Raw genomic sequence first — 17,822 nt, 5'->3', positions numbered from 1 at the left:
TTGAGAAGCACCACTTAGGTTAGGTTTCTGTTTTGAATGTGTTTGTTGTTGACCATATGTTGCCCATTCATTCCACCTAGTAAAGTCACCTCAACTGCTATGATCATGGGCTTCTATTAAAATCATGGAACAGCAGAAGCACCCCCAGAGAGTCAGAGATGAGCTTATTTACTCTCTGGAAGTGACTTTTTCTCATCATTAGCTACTGAAGAGCTCTGCAGGGATCATACCTGTAATCTCAAGCATCTGGAGTTCCATCATGAGATGTGAAATTGGCTGTTAGCATCTCTTCTACCTTGTAAAATGGAATAACGATTTAGTTGTCATGCTCAGTTTAAGCATTGCAAGGAACTGTAGAAGGGAGACATATTACTAGTTAAAATATTCTAAGGTTTTGTCTAAATCACAAGACTGGTGAAAATTTCCCAGCTTCTTAGTTGCATAAGGTCAAGACCCAGCTGTCTCTCCCATCCCATCCCATCCCATCCCATCCCATCCCATCCCATCCCATCCCATCCCATCCCATCCCATCCCATCCCATCCCATCCCATCCCATCCCATCCCATCCCATCCCGTCCCGTCCCGTCCCGTCCCGTCCCGTCCCGTCCCGTCCCGTCCCATCCCATTCCACTCCAGTTCCTGTGGGATGGCTGTGCCCAGGACAAGGTGTGCACAGGTCCCCAGTAACCTGCCCTGACAGCAGCAGTGCCCCAGTGTTCAGTGTAGACAGGAATGAGCTGGCTGCTGACACAGTAATATAAATGTAAATCGATATGTAAAAATAAATATACACATAAAGATGTATAAATTTCTCTCACATAGTTGCCTCTCCAAAAAAAAGATCTATAACCTAGAAATCAGACTCAAATGATTTATATGCAGACAGTATTCTTTGGTTTAAGTAGCTGATAGTGTTGGGTTTTAATATTGACTAAAACATTTTCCTCCAGATGACCTCAGTTATCGCTGGCTTCTAAATGAGTTCCCAGTGTTCATTGCTTTGGATAAACGACGATTTGTGTCACAGACGAATGGCAATCTCTACATTGCAAATGTGGAAGCATCAGATAAGGGCAATTACTCATGTTTTGTGTCCAGCCCTTCGATAACAAAGAGTGTATTCAGTAAATTTATTCCACTTATTCCGCAATCTGATCGTAAGTATTTATTGGAAATACTATGCAGAGCATTTCAAGTGTTTGTATTATAATTTTCCTAGTTCATACCTACTTTCCTTTCTGTAAGGGGAATTATATGGCAAGTAATAATGTTTACTGCACAATGTTACTTGGTATTTCAGATGCAAAAGTACAAACCATTCCCATCCACAGTGCAAACTTTCTGAAAGAAATCTCCATGGATTAATTCTCAAATTTCTTTCCAAAACACTGAGAACAGAGTTCTTATTCCCAGAATTCCCATCTCTTTTATGTGATAAGCCCCTGATCTTATCCCAAAATCTTCAATATCTTTTCTAGTCTTGGCATTGGTTCAAAGGAGTATGGCTGTAAAGCAGAAACTTCATGTAAATGTTGATGAACAGCTTCAGGATTTACTTTTTTCCCCCTAGAAAATCCCCCATGAAAGAGGATAATCCCTTTCCCCTGATGAAACTTCCTATCCAACGGTGGCCTAAGAGCTTTGTGTCTCACGGTCAATCTCCTAAAACACCTCTGTGGCTTTGTGTTACTGGATTATTTGTCACCATTTCTTCAGGAAAACTGCATGTTTTCCAAATAGGAACCAAATTCCCTTTGCCACTTCAGACTGTCAGTGACTAAATTCTCATAAATTGATTATCAATTTTTCAGTGACCCTTTTATCTGTACAGTTTTCCATATTACTGATTGAATGCATGTAATTTTAAATTAATGATCTTTGACCAAATATTCTGGTATTCACACTGCCATCTTCATCTAGAGCTGCAAGAGGGTTCCTACAGGGGTTGATAGTAGGGAAATTTGATTACATTTACATCCCTGTGCACTCATTAAACTGCAGATGTGCTTGCTCTAGCTCCTTCATACCCTTACTGAGATAAAATTGAGCTTAAATTCAAAATAATTCAAAATATTATATCAAGTAAAAAACCCGTGGAAAACAGACAGGTTTTTGTCTACCCACACACAGAGTCCATCATCATGCTTCAAATGCAAATAGAAATTCTGGAAAAAATGTTAGGGTTTGTCATCCAGAGAAAGATAACTAGTTGCTGAGTAAAACAATTATGCCTTACTAGTAAAAGTTCAGTGCTTAGTCAGACTTTATGGATTGACAGGCTGCTTATTCAGTGTAAAGAAGAATTTTGTCTGGAATCTTAATAAAAGTTTTATTGAATTGTGGAAATTTTAATAGCTGTGTAACTTTCTGACATGCCTTTTCTTAGAATCTTTTTTTTTTTTTATATTAGGAGCAAAAGTATATCCTGCTGATATCAAGGTGAAGTTCAAGGACACATACGCTCTCCTGGGGCAAAATGTGACACTGGAGTGTTTTGCTCTTGGAAAGTAAGTGTGTTTTAAAGTTATTGTACAGCACGAATTGCTTTCATATTTCAGGGAGTGAAAATACATGTTTCATGATCAAATGCTCTTTTTGTAGTCTGCAATTTAACCGCCAGTTCTTGAACACGCTGATTTGTACTTTACTGTACCTTTTCAAGTCCGGTTCCTGAACTCAGATGGAGTAAATACCTTGAACCTTTGCCAGCCTCTGCTGAGATAAGCATGTCTGGTGCAGTTCTTAAAATCTTCAATATTCAGTATGAAGATGAAGGACTTTATGAGTGTGAAGCTGAAAACTATAAAGGAAAAGATAAACATCAAGCAAGAGTTTATGTACAAGGTAGGAAGAACAATTTTATTCTTGATGATATGTGTTGCTTTACTTATGTTGAAAATATCTATGTTTTCACAGTTGGTGTCAGTGTTGATTCATACTATCATCCTCACACACTGCTGTTCAAGTTAATAGAGCAGCATCAAAATTCTTGCATTAAATGTCAGGCATGATATTTATGTATTAATTGGAAGATTACTCAATTTGTCTGATTATGATAGATGGTAGATACAGTTTGACAGTTCTGCGTTAACAAACTTATGTATAATGTAAATTAAATTAATTTATAGTACTCGAAGTGAAAGAACGTCTGGGAATAAAAGACACCATTAGGTTTGTTAGGATTTCTTGTTCTCTCATTTTGTTTGTGTTTTCTGTCTTAGCTCTCTGTCTTATTAGCTATGCACAGTTCTTTATTCCTCCTCCGTCACTTCCCTTTATGCATTTGGTTAAATTAGGTAACCAATTGCTCATAATGAAATCATCCCAAGTAACTTGGCTTCTTGTCTGAGGTTTATGCCACAAAATCATGACATGAATAGGTCACACATAACATCTGAACCACCCTCAGAAGATTTATGTCTCTTTCATTGGCTGTACAGAAGATCTTCTGAGTTAGGATCCTCAGTTAAGTGCTAGAACTCCAGTAGATCAAACTCAGAATCAGTGTGGGAAAATTATTACTGCTTATAATAAGTAAAGCTTATAAATTGGTTTGTTTGCTTAGCAAATGCAAATATACTGGACTGTTTTCAATATTAATTTCATACATATACTCTTTGGACCATGAGAATAATTTCTTGGAGATCCCTTCCGTACGTACAGTTTTGCACAATTTCATGTCATTTAACAATCATTTTCACAGTGCTACTGAGTAATTTCCACACTGAATAATCTACAGATCAATATAAGTGGTAATATCTTATGTCTTTTGTCATTCAGGAACTATAATTTCAATTCCATATTTTCTTCTCATAAGAAGTAGTTTGAAGCTTTTTTGAATCTATGTTGTAAGACAAAACAAAACAAAAAAATACCTTATTTCTTTTTTGTGCTGGTGCATAGCTGAGTTATCATTTGAGATGCCTGTTTAAGTATCATGGAAAAAGCAGTGGAATTAATATAAAATAATGCTAATTAAATATGTATGTGCTGTAATTACAATGTCTTATGTATTTTATTCTGCAGCTGCTCCTGAGTGGGTAGAACATATCAATGACACAGAAAGGGATATAGGCAGTGATCTGTACTGGCCTTGTGTAGCTACAGGCAAGCCTATTCCAACAATTAGGTGGCTGAAGAATGGTGCCTCGGTGAGTGTATTGCTGTAGGTAACACAGGCTTGAGTGGTTTGCTCATGGAAACAGTTTTTTGAAGCATGCATTATTAAAAGGTTAAAGGAAAATTAATTACAATGGTCCAAATATTTGCTGATGCGACTTGCATGAGGCATTAAATCTATTTTTTAAAGCTGCATCTCAGTATTCTCTTATTTCTTCAGGCTATTTAGTATTCAGCTTTGAATTATGAACTAAACTTTTGACCACATGTTTACAAGGTGGATATCCCTTTTTCTCCAGGCCTGTTTAAGTAAATGCTCTTCTCTCTGGATAAAAAAATGTCTACCAGCTTCACTTTAAAATTAATCCTTTTTACAACATTAAACATGAATGTCTCTTTAAAAATATGTCAAAATAGTCAGACATATGACAATAAGGATAATTTCTTAAATTATCAGTAGTCTTTCTATATCCTGTATTTTCTCACATTTATTTCTAGACACAGAGTGTTGCAAATGTTTAGGTGATGTTTAAAAGACTTTTAAAGAAGTACTGTTTGATAATTTAATTCTATTACATTGGATATTTGGTTTAAATAAAGTAGATTTTCCGTTCTAGAACCATGAAATCACAGAATGGTTTGTGTTGGAAGATGCCTTAAAAATTGTTTAGTTCCAACCCCCTAGCCATGGGCAGGGGTACCTTTCACCAGCCCTGGTTGCTCAGAACTCCTTCCAGCCTGTCCTTGAACAATTCCTGGGATGAGACATTCCCAACTTCTCTGAGAAAAACCTATTCAGGCATTTCAACAGTGTATTCAAAGTCTATTGCTCATACTATATGAGAAGCCACTAAAAAAGAAGAGAGTACAAGGGCACAATGCAGCTCTGAATCTGCTGAGCTGTGGTGACCCTTATCTTGGCAAGCAAACAAAAAAAGACAGTGAGGCAGCTTGGTTTTTGACTGTATATCTTAAGAAAAATGTATGATGTTGGAGGGAAAACAGAGATATCACCATCTCCTATATATATGGAGGTGGCTTAAACCAGGGAAAAACAATGTTTTTGTCTAGCTTTGGTAGTTCTTGCAGACAAATAATTTAACAAGTGAGTTATTTGCTGGTCCCCACTGAACTTGGCTTTCACTAACAAAGTCTGCATACTGGATTGCAGAACGCAGTGGGTAAATCTCCAGTAGTACACCAGATTATGCTGTGTGTTACTAAGATAAGATGATTTCCAAATGGAAGATAGCAGAAATATGCTAATTGCCTTGAAAATATAATTTGTTTCTAAATCAGATAACTAGTAATTAAGCATTTCATTTAGTGCACAACAAAGATTCCTTGTATAAAATGTGATTAAAACAACTTCACATTAAACAGTCAGTAAATATGTTTCTTTTAATTTCTCTTTTCAGCTAAGTACTATTCTCTTAATCTTCCACTGCTCCATGCACTCCAATGTACTTACATACAAGAGTTAAAGCTTTCAGCTTGATTTTCACATAAAAAAACAGAATACATTAACATGATCTTTCAAAAACTGATTGACATCTGTTTGTAATTTACAAAATATCCCACCTTAACTAGCTATTTTGATGGACTGTTTTTTTCTTTTTCTATTAAAACAAAGTAATAAAAAATAATTTGTACTATCTCCCAGAGGAATCTCCTGAAAATCTCCTATCTCACTGGGACTTGATTTGGCTTTTTCCTGTTGTACAATGATGTAACAACAGAAAGTACTAACCAGTAAGCATATCATAACAAAGCTTATGTGCATAAAATAAATTTAATTCCTTGTTTCTTATTTCTGAATCAGTAGTGTTTGCACTGATATGATAACAGGGGACTAGAGAGTAAATTTGTCTACTGACACTCATCTAGGCCTTTTCCAGAAACTTAAGTATTGAATGACAATGAATCTTTCTTTAAAAGAAGGTGAACCCAATGTCATTAAAAAGGGGGAAAAAAAAAAAAAAAAAGAAAGAATGTGGATGGGTGTGGATTCTTCAGCTTATATAGTTTATGTTAATATCTTGTTATTTTATCAATTCTGTGTTTTAGTTCCGGAAAGGTGAACTAAGAATGCAAAGTCTGACCTTTGACGATGCCGGCATGTACCAGTGCATAGCAGAAAACATGCATGGAATTATTTATGCAAACGCTGAACTGAAGATTGTGGGTCAGTGGGACTCTTTATTTACTATTTCAGGGTTGAGTATGACAGAAGTAAACATATTTGCAAATACTCTTTGGTAACAGATTCTTATGAGGATGAAACTAAGGATTCTCACTCAGTCTAGGTGAGGTGGGGTTTATTTGAGCCATCTAGCTGGTTTTTGACAACTTGAGGAATAAATTTACCAGCTTGTGGGGCATGTTTTCCGCTTGTATTTATGATACTTGTTCCCTGCTGTTCCTCCTCAGAGGAACTCATAGTGCTGAAGTTACATGAAGCACACAGAGTTGCAGCCTACATTTTTAAGCTTACAAAACTGGTTAAGGAGCATTTTCATTTTTGCTCATCCCAACCCATTGCACAACAGTGCTTCATTCTACACTGTTCTTCCATTACTATGTACTCACTACCAGCTTGGTCTACGCAAAATGAGCACTTTTTATATGTGCATTTTCAAAATCCAGTGTTGGATATTTGTCAGAGTTTTGCTCTGTACTTCTGTAATGAAATAATAGCCATATTTCCTCAGGCTGTGCACACACTTTCTGGCATGATTAAAGATGCCAAGATGCAAAATAATTAAAAGCTTTTTTTCTTTTATTTGGTTTCAAATAAAGAGCAAGTTAATGAGCAAGGATCTGTCTCAGAGACATAAGTGTTGTGCTTATGACAGTCATGTCTCAGTACTCTTGTACATCTGAGAGTGCACCTAAAACCAGCCGGCCAAACAAAACCACAAAGAATAAGGGCACAATTTTAGTTTGTAGAGAGGGTTAAAACCACTGAAAAGTAAACCAAACTATTCTTTGGAATTATGATTGAGTGAGCAACTTGTTAAAGAAATTTATCTCCAGGAATCTGAATTTTATTAGGGCTGATCAAAAGGCCTTTTGAAAGGGAGGAACTTTTAGTGGACTTTGATCTTGTTAGATTAAACTCAGATGAAAGTTCAGAAATCAATAGAAAGAAACCTCTTGTGTAACACAGCACAGAACTATGTAATGATTTTTCGTGTTTCTTGTAGATCACCCTGTACTTCCCAGTACATCTCTGTATCATTAATATTTTTCTACTAGTCTGAATAATGAACATTTGTAAACAATTCAATAGTTCTTTCATTTGTTGTATGTTGCAAACAAATTCTGTTTTGCACTAAAACCACTAACAGTAGTATTTGTGTTAATTTTTGCTTTCAGCTTCACCTCCTACTTTTGAGCTGAACCCTATGAAGAAGAAAATCCTAGCAGCTAAAGGAGGCCGTGTAATCATTGAATGCAAGCCCAAAGCTGCTCCTAAGCCAAAATTCTCCTGGAGCAAAGGAACAGAATTGCTTGTAAATGGGAGCCGGTTAGTATGGACTGTTAGTGAATACTTTGAGCCTTAAAAATGTAACCTTATGAATCTATCTAGGATGATACTCCATTTTGCAGACTTCAGGGACAGGGAAATGTACAACTTCATGAAAATAATATACCAAAATGTTGCTGGCAGTATGGATATTCAAAGAGTTAGCAGGATATGCAACTTTACCCAGTCTGTTTTAAGAACTGAATTGTACCATAAAACTCTAAGAAAAATACTTGAATGAGTACAAGTGAATAGAAGTACATTCTCTTGTTACAGCAATCTGAGATATCTAATCATGCCACAGTCCCTTTAAATATTTTTTACTGTAGGCATGTTTATAAATCCAGTAGTTAGGTGTGAGCTTTCAAATTATGTTTGTGGTTTGTTCTTTCACTTACTACAGTTCTACAGGAAGCATTGCTTTCTAATATAAAATCTAATTTCTTTTAGTGTATTTTTTACACTTTCCATAGCATACGTATCTGGGATGATGGGAGCCTGGAAATTATCAATGTCACAAAGCTGGATGAAGGTCGCTACACTTGTTTTGCAGAAAATAACCGAGGAAAAGCCAATAGTACTGGTGTTCTAGAAATGACAGGTAAGCCTCAGAATTGCATTAGTTTGTTATGGGTAGAATCCCTTAATTCAAAATGACTAATTTTTGTTCCAGAACTGCACTACTTTTTCAAGCTGTTCTATGTCTTTCTAATTTAATTGCTCATTAACAATGAATTGATGCTTTTAAAGCATATTTCTCAGTTGAAACTGGGTATGTTTGCATCAGTTCTAACACTGTATCTCAGTTTTCAGGGCTGATTTTTCCATAACAGATTGCTAAACAAGATACATTAAATCAACATATTTTAATATGTTCACTCTATTTGGTAGCTTAGCACTCATGCTAAGGTGTAATTCTGGGGCCATGACTCACAGTAATATGCTGATCTTTCTTAGTGGTTTTTTGTTTTGTTTTGTTTTGTTTTGTTTTGTTTTGTTTTGTTTTGTTTTGTTTTGTTTTGTTTTGTTTTGTTTTGTTTTGTTTTGTTTTGTTTTGTTTTGTTTTGTTTTGTTTTGTTTTGTTTTGTTTTGTTTTGTTTTGTTTTGTTTTGTTTTGTAGGGGTTTTCGTTTGGTTTGGTTTGGTTTGGTTTAGTTTGGTTTGGTTTGTTTGTTTGTTTGTTTGTTTTGGTGGTGGTTTTGGTGTGGTGGTGGTGGTATGTTTGAGACAGCATTGCTGTTAAAGAAAGGTATGAAATTCATGTGATAAGGCATATATCCATATTATTGCACTTCTAAATTATCTTCCTTTATTAGCGTTTTTATTTACTGATTGAGTATTGATACACTTAGGTATGTATTTTAAATCTGATGTCAAATAACTAAATAATGGACAGCATTCTGTAACACCTACGTCTATCAAGTACCACTGATAGTGGAAGAGACATTTGTCAAATAGGTTTTTAATCTCTGTTCCAGAATCATACTGGGTGTGACAGCTCAATGCTGATGTGCTAATGTAAGAATTAGTCTGTAGCATCATATGAAAGCAATTTTCTGGCTGATACATTCCAAATTTATTGTACCAAATGAAATGTAAAACTGTATTTTGATGTTTGCAGTTATTTTTTATCTTCTGCTGCTTCATATATCTTAATATTACCCTCAGGTGTTTAATTCTTTTGAAAGTTTATGTAAATAAATATATCCAGTCCCTTAATTGTTATATCTTCTAAAATCAGAAAGAATATTTCCATACTAAATTTGTGCAGTGAAACAAAAACCAATGTGTACTTATAAACTAGTATAAAGAAATTTTAAATTTTGAAAACTTCTGCTCTGCTTCCTCTAAAAATGAACACCGAGAGTATAAGACATCACAGCAGAAACATAAAGGTCACTTGACTTATTTCAAAATTGTTTTCATATTGTGGGCAATGATGAGGGTTGGTGAAGAATGCTTTGAAACTGGCATTCCCTAGCACATTGGGTGGCACATAAAACTTACCAGACATTGCACACATAGGAAATTAAAAAGTTAAATCTGCATCTGACAGGTGCTGCAAACTCTGATGGTTTTTCCCAGGTGCTGTTCATTCCCTGGCCCAGTCTTTCAGCAGCTTTTTAGAGTGATGCTGGTACTGGTGGAGCACGCATTCCACCACACTGGGATGGAGATAGTATCCTGAGCACATGTCCATGTGTAAGCCCTGGAGACCAGGTGTTAACAGGTTGCTCCAGTGCACTGTGAGATGCCCTGTACAGCAGGCAGCAGTAGTTGTGCCATCCTCATAGTCTCGGTACTAAGCAGGTTTTAGATTACTAGAGTAGGATCTGGTGAAAGATTTCTTTCTGAGACAGATTGATAAAGTACTGGGTTTGCTGAGGATATTTTCTTTTTCTGTGTAAGATGGAATGGAGTGTGCTCCTTGGAGGAAGCTCAAGCCTAGGTTTTAACTAGTGGCAATAATTCTTACGGCTATTGTCTTCCAACTTTTGATACCTTACTACCACTGTCATATTGGTGAGACAGATATTACATGTCATGGCATAAGGAAGATATTCTGTGGCTTTTTGTTTTATGATAATAATTGTAAGAAAGAGGAAAAGTCTCATTGATCCAGTGAGTTCCTTCCAGAATAGTTGCTAATTTGCTATATGAGTTTCATGTATGTGAGCTTGAGCAAGTGTCATGAGATGTCTGCTTTCTTTTTCGTTCCTGTAATAATGAGACATTGCTGAGAAATGTACATATTTATTTCTTTTTTTGTATTGTTTTCTCTTCTTTTTTACATGTAGCTATATTACACAATTTGTTATGCATCTATTATATTGCTTCTCAGTAGATAAATTAAGATCACAATACCTGCAATGCTCCAATGAAAATGTGACTTGGCCTAACCACGTATAACTTTTCATTCATTAAAGAGACAGGTTTTAAGACATTGGAAATATTGTAATTGAAACAAGAAACACAACACAAGTCACGTAAGATTCATCATGTGTCTTCTTTCTACTTGAGACATAGTTAATGAATAAAAATAGTTGTAATTTAACTCAGAGATTTAAACAGCTAAAAAGAAGTCAGGTATTTTAGGTGTAAAATGTTTTCTTTGTTGTCTTCAGTTTGGTCCTTTGAAATGTAGTTGTATGAATAACATGTAAACTAGACTTTGAGGGAGTGGTTTTATGTATGATCAAACAGTTATGGAGCTGAGCTTATATTTGAATAAACATTTATTTATTGGACTTGGCCATGTTTGTCTTTTAACTTCACAGAAGCTACAAGGATTACTTTAGCTCCATTGAACGTTGATGTCACCGTTGGAGAGAATGCTACCATGCAATGCATTGCATCCCATGATCCCACGTTAGACCTGACATTTATTTGGTCTCTAAATGGCTTTGTAATAGACTTTGAGAAAGAACACGAACATTATGAACGGAATGTTATGGTAAGATACTATAGATCCTTATTTAATACATAAAAACCTATTTTTCTTTGTCATGAATAGCTGCCATTTCTGTGTTGGTTTGAGTCCAATAGGCCAAGAACATAAAATAGAATTACAATTCAGACACCTTACAGATAAATAGACACTTGCAGGCATCTGCCTGAAATCAGATATCTAAATTGATGTAAGTGTTTTGGTACCACAGAGAAATCCCACTCTGATTATTAGTGAAAATAGCTGGTAAGTAGATAGCCTGATTGTAAACAGGGTGCAAATTACCTCAAAAAAAGTTTGCATATGCCTTCATTTTTACTAAACCATGTTTTTCTCATCAACATTTCTGGAATTTGGCACAAAACTGGGCCAGATGGTGGGTAGGAGTCATACAGTCTGTAAACACTGAGGAAGAACAGTTTATGTGAAGGCTAAACAAGTTAATACAAAGACACTCATTTTGGCACGTAGAACAATCATAGTTCCTTTTTATTTGCATGTATGGTTATGTTTTTAGAGTCTTCTATCAGATTTATTTAAAATTAATATCTCTATTAGAAATCCTTTCTTGTTATGTCTAATCACATGCTGATTTGCCTAATATTCAGCAACCTCCAAGTGGTTGCCTGCTTGTGTAAATATTTATTCTGTTATTCTGGATTTAAGTTATACAATTATACATTTAGATACCTGGGGGTTTTTTGTGCTCCCCAAGAGAAACTGTGGCTATGGAAAGAAAAGGTTGTTGATGGTAGATGTAGTGTCTGGTAGCACCAGGGACCACGTTTAGATTTAGCTTTGTGTTCAAAATGATGTACCAGTGCCTCATAGGCTGGTAATACTATCTTATTTTCCATGGACCAAGAGATTCCTTTTTTTAATTTTAGTATCTGTTTATCTCCATGTGAAAAGATGTGTAAAGTGTAACTATTTTTAGTCTGATTTAGAACAAAACACCCCTTTGAGGAGTCAAGAGTTGCCTTAACCCCTCATTTGCTGAGTTGTAAGACATAGTTAAGAAGCCACGCTGCTCTTTCAGTGAGAGAACATGTCCAACAAGCCAGTAGAAGTATGCTAAGACCAGCTGATAAACATTAAAACCCAAAGACATACACTTGTTTATGCAATAAATCTGCTGGAAGTCTATGTCCACACTCAGTAGCAGGGTAGTAAGTAGTCTGCAGTGTCTTTTGTATTGCCTCGGGAATTAATAAATATGCAGTTATTCTACATACACTGGCATCTTTCAAAACATTTCTGGCAGGCGGCTATTAAGTCACACTTTTGACAGGTCTTTATTCTACTCTGGTAATTAATGCATAGGAATACTTTGGAAAAGCTTGAATTGCCTCCTAATTGCGTTAGTTTGTCCTTAAAGGCTGGAATGAGTCTGAATATCAGACAAAAGAAGAGCTTAAAGAGTAAAGCCCCCGTAAACTTACTCCTTGTAAAAGAGCAAATAAAATCAGTCTGTGTCAGATTTTATTTAGTTGATTGCTTTTAGCTACCTGACAGATGTCACACAAAGAAATTTGTTCCATATAACAGAAAAACAGACTGAAAGTGTTGATGAACCTTATTTTGTTGTGGAAGGAAGGTAAAAATGGTTTTATCAGACGAGTTTGTGGTGCAAGAGAAAGGAACCTGATCTTTCTCCATCTGTAGGTCATGTGTTGAACATGTTAAACAAAAATTTTATATCACTGATATATACTTTTGGGGTTTCCTCCAAATAATGAAAATAGAAATAAATGGCTTGTGGTTTTTTGGTGTTTGTTTTTTTTTTTTTCTTTTAGGAGAAAATAATACCAATTTTAGAACACTTTCTAGCAAAGCTTTTCAAGTTGACAAATATGGGACCTAATAAGGTCTTCAGAAAATGTGTAATTCTCTTAGAACATTGATACTATTTAGTTTCCAGCTACCTGTTTCATCTTCCACATACCCAGTGGTCCTGGACTCCTTGATCTCAAAATTCTGATTATCTCCACAATATTTTAGACCCTTTATTTTAGACCCTTTATTAAAGTGCTTCATTTCAAAACCAAATTACCCTAACTTTTCTAGACTACCTCGGTGTCTACAAGCTTTCTATGGTCTGCAGAGGGGGGAAAAGAGGTGTTTCTATTCATGTGGGTGTTGGATCTTGTCCTGGAATGTTTCCTTTTTCAATAAACTATAGGTATGGATACTTCACAGGATTCAAAAGCTGAAGAATCCTTTAGACCTTTAAAATTAAGTAGTTTAGATCTAAATATCAATTAATTTACTAGTCAGTGTATAACCCCAGAAGGATATCCTTCTTTCTGAAAGATATTTCTTGGTTTGTTTTGCATTTGATCTGTCAATACTGGTAGAAATTCTTTTAGCAGAGACATCTTGTTTTACATTCCTAAGCCTTAATTCTGGGCTTTCAAATGCAAAGCAAGTGGAAATAGTCTTTATTGCTCTTCTATAGGCACCTTGGTCTTTATTTGGGACAGAGGGGACAGTAGAATTGCATTTGAAGTCTGCATTTGTAGGTATTAGATGGTTCAGTGCTTAAGTAATAACAAATGCAGAATTTTTAACAAATTCAGCTAATCCAATGCAATGGTTTATGTAGGCTATAATTAAGAGGAATATGCAGTTTCTGTATTTCTGTTCTATTAATTTGTGTTTGTATTGCTACATTAAGGGTCTTTCTCCTTCCTGGGTGAGCAAAGGGATTTTCTCTTTTCTCCTGCCAGTTTCCCTCTCCCTGGCAGTTCTGAGCTGAAGTCACTGGGTGGCAGGTTTGCTCAGGCTTTCTAGGATGAAAAGAGTGAGCTGATGTACCCTTGACAGCAGCAGCCCAAATTGCCGAGCTTGAAACGTGCTCACCAGCACTTCACAAACACAAAAGGAAAAAATAATCTACTGTGAATATGAAGATAAATATTATACTGTGAATAAAGGTATATGAAGCATATGCTCTGTGCTGTAATTTCCTGTCGATGAAGGATCCTCATCTGTCCCTCTGATAATATCACTATTAATTTATGTGACTATACAGATCAAGTTGCTGAAACTTGATAGAGCCACAGTATTTCAGTTCTCAAAATAATACTATTATTATTGTCATATAGACATAATGAAATGCTAATTAAATTCAGATAAACACCTGCATAATTCTTCTTTCTTTAAATGCAAGCTTTGGTATCTCAATCATTGCTTAAGGCAAAGCTAATTTGCATTACATTAGTATTAAAATTAATTTCTCAAAAGGACATTTGTCAGTTCTGTTTCATTTCCTGTGACAGCAGTATGTAAAGGGGAAAAAAAGAAAAAAAAATGGCTTGCTTCCACAGAGTCAAATGGATTCTTCAAAATCTTACTATTAAATAGATTACTCTTAACTTTATGTATGGTTGTTCCTCTGATTATTTGATTGAGGAACTAAACATTAGCACACCTTTTCAAGTCCCAAAAAGATACAGCTCTTCAAGTGATCTGGAAAACTCAAATGGTTTTTGTTCATTATTTATAGCTCTGCTTTTTGTCATATATTTTTAAAGATTGAAAAGATTACTTTTAAGATATTTATATTAAAAAATACATACAGTATCCAAGTAAGAACATTCCTTTAAGTTCATTACAAAAAAAAGTATATTTTTAATACTTATGGGTTCCACTAGTCCATTTGTACAGATAGTCAAGAACAGGAACTCCATAATTTAACTGGTATAAGTCAGAAACTTGTACATAGACTTAGGAAGAGTTCAAATTTAGGTTGTGGTTGTCTTAGTGACATAATGACACAACTACCTTTTAAAATGCTTTCCATACCAGCAGTATTTCTGTTTGCTACATTATGTATTAGTTGTCTTTAGCGATATCAGTGAATCTGAAACCCTGATACTTATATCACCATTTTATCTTTAATAAGTTAAATTGAATTGCTGTGCAAGTGTTCAGGAAGTTGATAAGCCTGCAAATAACTTTCTTCTTTAAGTATTCAAAGAAAGAATGAGTGGTGATGGAAAGATTGAGTAAAGCCAGGTGATGAATTTTGTCATAGAGACAACTGACTTGTAACCTCCTCACCTTTTCTCATAGAAAGGGGCATTTCTCAAGCTGATGCTGACAGACCTCAGTGTCATGACTGCTACAGAGCAGGAATTAAGACCTGCTGAATCCACACTGACTCTGAAGTGTGAATTCTGAGTTTGCAGTGTTCTCTCCAGGGACATGGCACAAAGGCAGACAAATACATTCATCGTAGAATTTGCAGGACCCATAGCTCAGGCTCTATTCAGCTTTGAAGTAGCTTCTGAATCCAAGGTGTCTGTGCATAACCAACTCTGTATCCCTGCAGCTATCTTGTGGTTAACCTGCAGTAGTGTAGACTTCTCTGAATACTGAAAAGCTTGCTTTTTCCTTATGCAAATATTCCTCTTACTTTATCTCTCTTTGAAGTACAGAAAGCTTTACAGTCTTCCAGGATGACATTTATAATATTCTGGGCATACACGACCAGACAGGTACTTTTCATTTAAGTGGGGAACACATGGAATAGCCTGTTTCTTTGTTTAATTGTTAAAGGTGGTTAGTCCAGATACCAAAATTCACACTGCAGATTTCTGAAAGAGGTGAGATGAATTCTAGATTGGAGACAGTGTTTGCCAAAACACTTTGTTTGTTTCTTCTCCAAAACTGATTGTTTTGTAGACAGCAAAGAACAAGTTGAACTATAAAAATCAGATTAGAGGAGTAGAGATTTATAGCTGCCTGCTTTTTGTACATTATTTTAAATTGCAGTTCATTGGCTGCACTTGGATAGACAAAGTTGTTCTACTGCATGCTCCTGCTTCAAAAGATTTCCATGGAGACACTTAGTTTTATTTTTTAAATCTGTATTCCAACCCAAACTATTCTATGATTCAACTGTTACCTGGAGCAGAAAATATACAATGATTTTAATTTCCATTTTTCTTCATTACTTTCCTTGGTAATCTTCCTTGTGGAGTGCTTAGTCTAGCTCCAGCTGTAGACTAGGAAATTAATAGAAAGTTAGTTCAAGAGAACTGAAGAATTGGAGTAAAATATTTAGATAGAATCACAGAATAATGTGACCTTTAAGAACATTGAGTCTAACTGTTAACACAGCACTGTAAAGTCCACCTCTAAACCATGTCTCTAAGTGCCGCATCTACACATCTAAATACCTCCAGGGTTGATAATACAACCACTTCCCAGGGTAGCTTGTTCTAATGCCTGACAACCTTTTCCATGGAGAATTTTTTTTCCCTTGTTATTTGTTATTTGGGAGAAGATACCCCCACATCAGTATTCAGGTAGTTGTAAAGAGTGATAAGGGCCCACCTCAGCCTCTTCTCCAGGCTGAACACTCCCAGTTCCCTCAGCTGCTCCCCATTCACGCTTGTGCTCCAGCCCAGTCACCATCCTTTGTTGCCCTTCTCTGGACTTGCTCCAGCACATTAATGTCTTTCTTGCTTTGAGGGACCCAAAACTGGGCACAGTATTGAAGTGCTTATTCACCAGTGCTGAGTACAGAGGGACAATCCCTGCCCTGGTCCTGCTGGCCACACTGCTCCTGATACAGACCAGGTACCAGTGACCTTCTTGGCCACCTGGGCACTGCTGGCTCATGTTCAGCTGCTGTCACCAGCACCCCCAGGTCCTTTTCCACTGCATCACTTTCCAGCTACTCTTCCCTCAGTCTGCAGCACTGCCTGGGGTTGTTGTGACCCAAGTGTGGGACCTGCACCTGGCCTTGACCTCATAAAATTTGCCTTGGCTCATTGATCCAGACTGTTCTGATCGCTCTGCAAAGCCTTCCTACCCTCCAGCAGATCAACACTCCTGCCCAACTTGGTGTCATCTGCAAACTCACTGAGCATGCACTTGACCCCCTTGTTCAGATTGTCAATAAAGATATTAAACAGGACTGGTCCTGGTACTGAGCCCTGGAGAACCCCAGTGGTGCCCAGCTCCAGCTGGTCCAGTTCCATTCACCAGCCCTCTCTGGGCCTGGCCATCCAGACAATTTTTTCCCAGCAAACAGTCCACGCATCCAAGCTACAGGAAACCAATTTCTTCAGGATAATGTTGTGGCAAATGATGTCCAAGTCCTAAAGTCCAGCAGACAATATACGCAGCCTTTCCTTCACCCACTAAACAGGTCACCTTCTTGAAATCAGGTTATTCAAAATAGGAAAGCTCAGTTACACACTGATTAGGAAGAAGAGGTTATTTATGGACTAGAACAAAGCCGCAGTTGTAGTGAGCTCATTTAGTACAGTTTTTGAATGCATTAAGGTAGCAGGTGATTGTCGATGAAGCCCAACTAACAAAATGAACTGCCTACTGTTTGGGGTTTTTTTATGAAAGAGAGTTCCAGGACTCTCTCAAGATACTGTCTCAATACACTGCTTCCAGTGCCTTGATGTATTAGGGAGGTGCTTTAGATATGAGTGAGCTGAAAGTCACTCTAAATATTACTCCAAAGCTACCCTATTTTGGGGAGGTTTGGAGTAGTATTTAGAGGCAATGGCCTAATAATAGCCTACTGAGCATGGAATGAGATGGATGGAGTCAGTGGTTAAGAGCAAGGGCGGGAAGGAAAGCAGAAGATATAATGCTGAGGGCGAAGCCAACGAGCAGTTTTCTCTGGCAGAACCCTTTGAGGAAACTTATTCTACTTACAGCACAAAATATTGTAATTCCATTAGAAGATTAAGATCTG

At 36.5% G+C, this 17,822-nt stretch overlaps 1 protein-coding gene across 1 annotated transcript in view; it reads left to right on the top strand.

Annotated features, from left to right (window-relative positions):
• The window catches only part of LOC131592285 (contactin-1-like), a 150,023-nt gene that overhangs the window by 88,532 nt on the left and 43,669 nt on the right, over window positions 1–17,822 (top strand). The window contains exons 6-13 of the mRNA XM_058863696.1: window positions 951–1,157; window positions 2,411–2,507; window positions 2,663–2,844; window positions 4,027–4,151; window positions 6,187–6,304; window positions 7,498–7,648; window positions 8,122–8,249; window positions 10,926–11,101. Of these exons, the coding sequence (XP_058719679.1) occupies window positions 951–1,157; window positions 2,411–2,507; window positions 2,663–2,844; window positions 4,027–4,151; window positions 6,187–6,304; window positions 7,498–7,648; window positions 8,122–8,249; window positions 10,926–11,101 (1,184 nt within the window). The remainder of the gene's footprint in view (window positions 1–950; window positions 1,158–2,410; window positions 2,508–2,662; window positions 2,845–4,026; window positions 4,152–6,186; window positions 6,305–7,497; window positions 7,649–8,121; window positions 8,250–10,925; window positions 11,102–17,822) is intronic.

This window comes from Poecile atricapillus, chromosome W (assembly GCF_030490865.1).
Source record: "Poecile atricapillus isolate bPoeAtr1 chromosome W, bPoeAtr1.hap1, whole genome shotgun sequence".
Classification (NCBI taxonomy): domain Eukaryota; kingdom Metazoa; phylum Chordata; class Aves; order Passeriformes; family Paridae; genus Poecile; species Poecile atricapillus.
The sequence above is the reverse complement of the archived record's forward strand: the minus strand, read 5'-3'. Positions and strand labels throughout refer to the sequence as shown.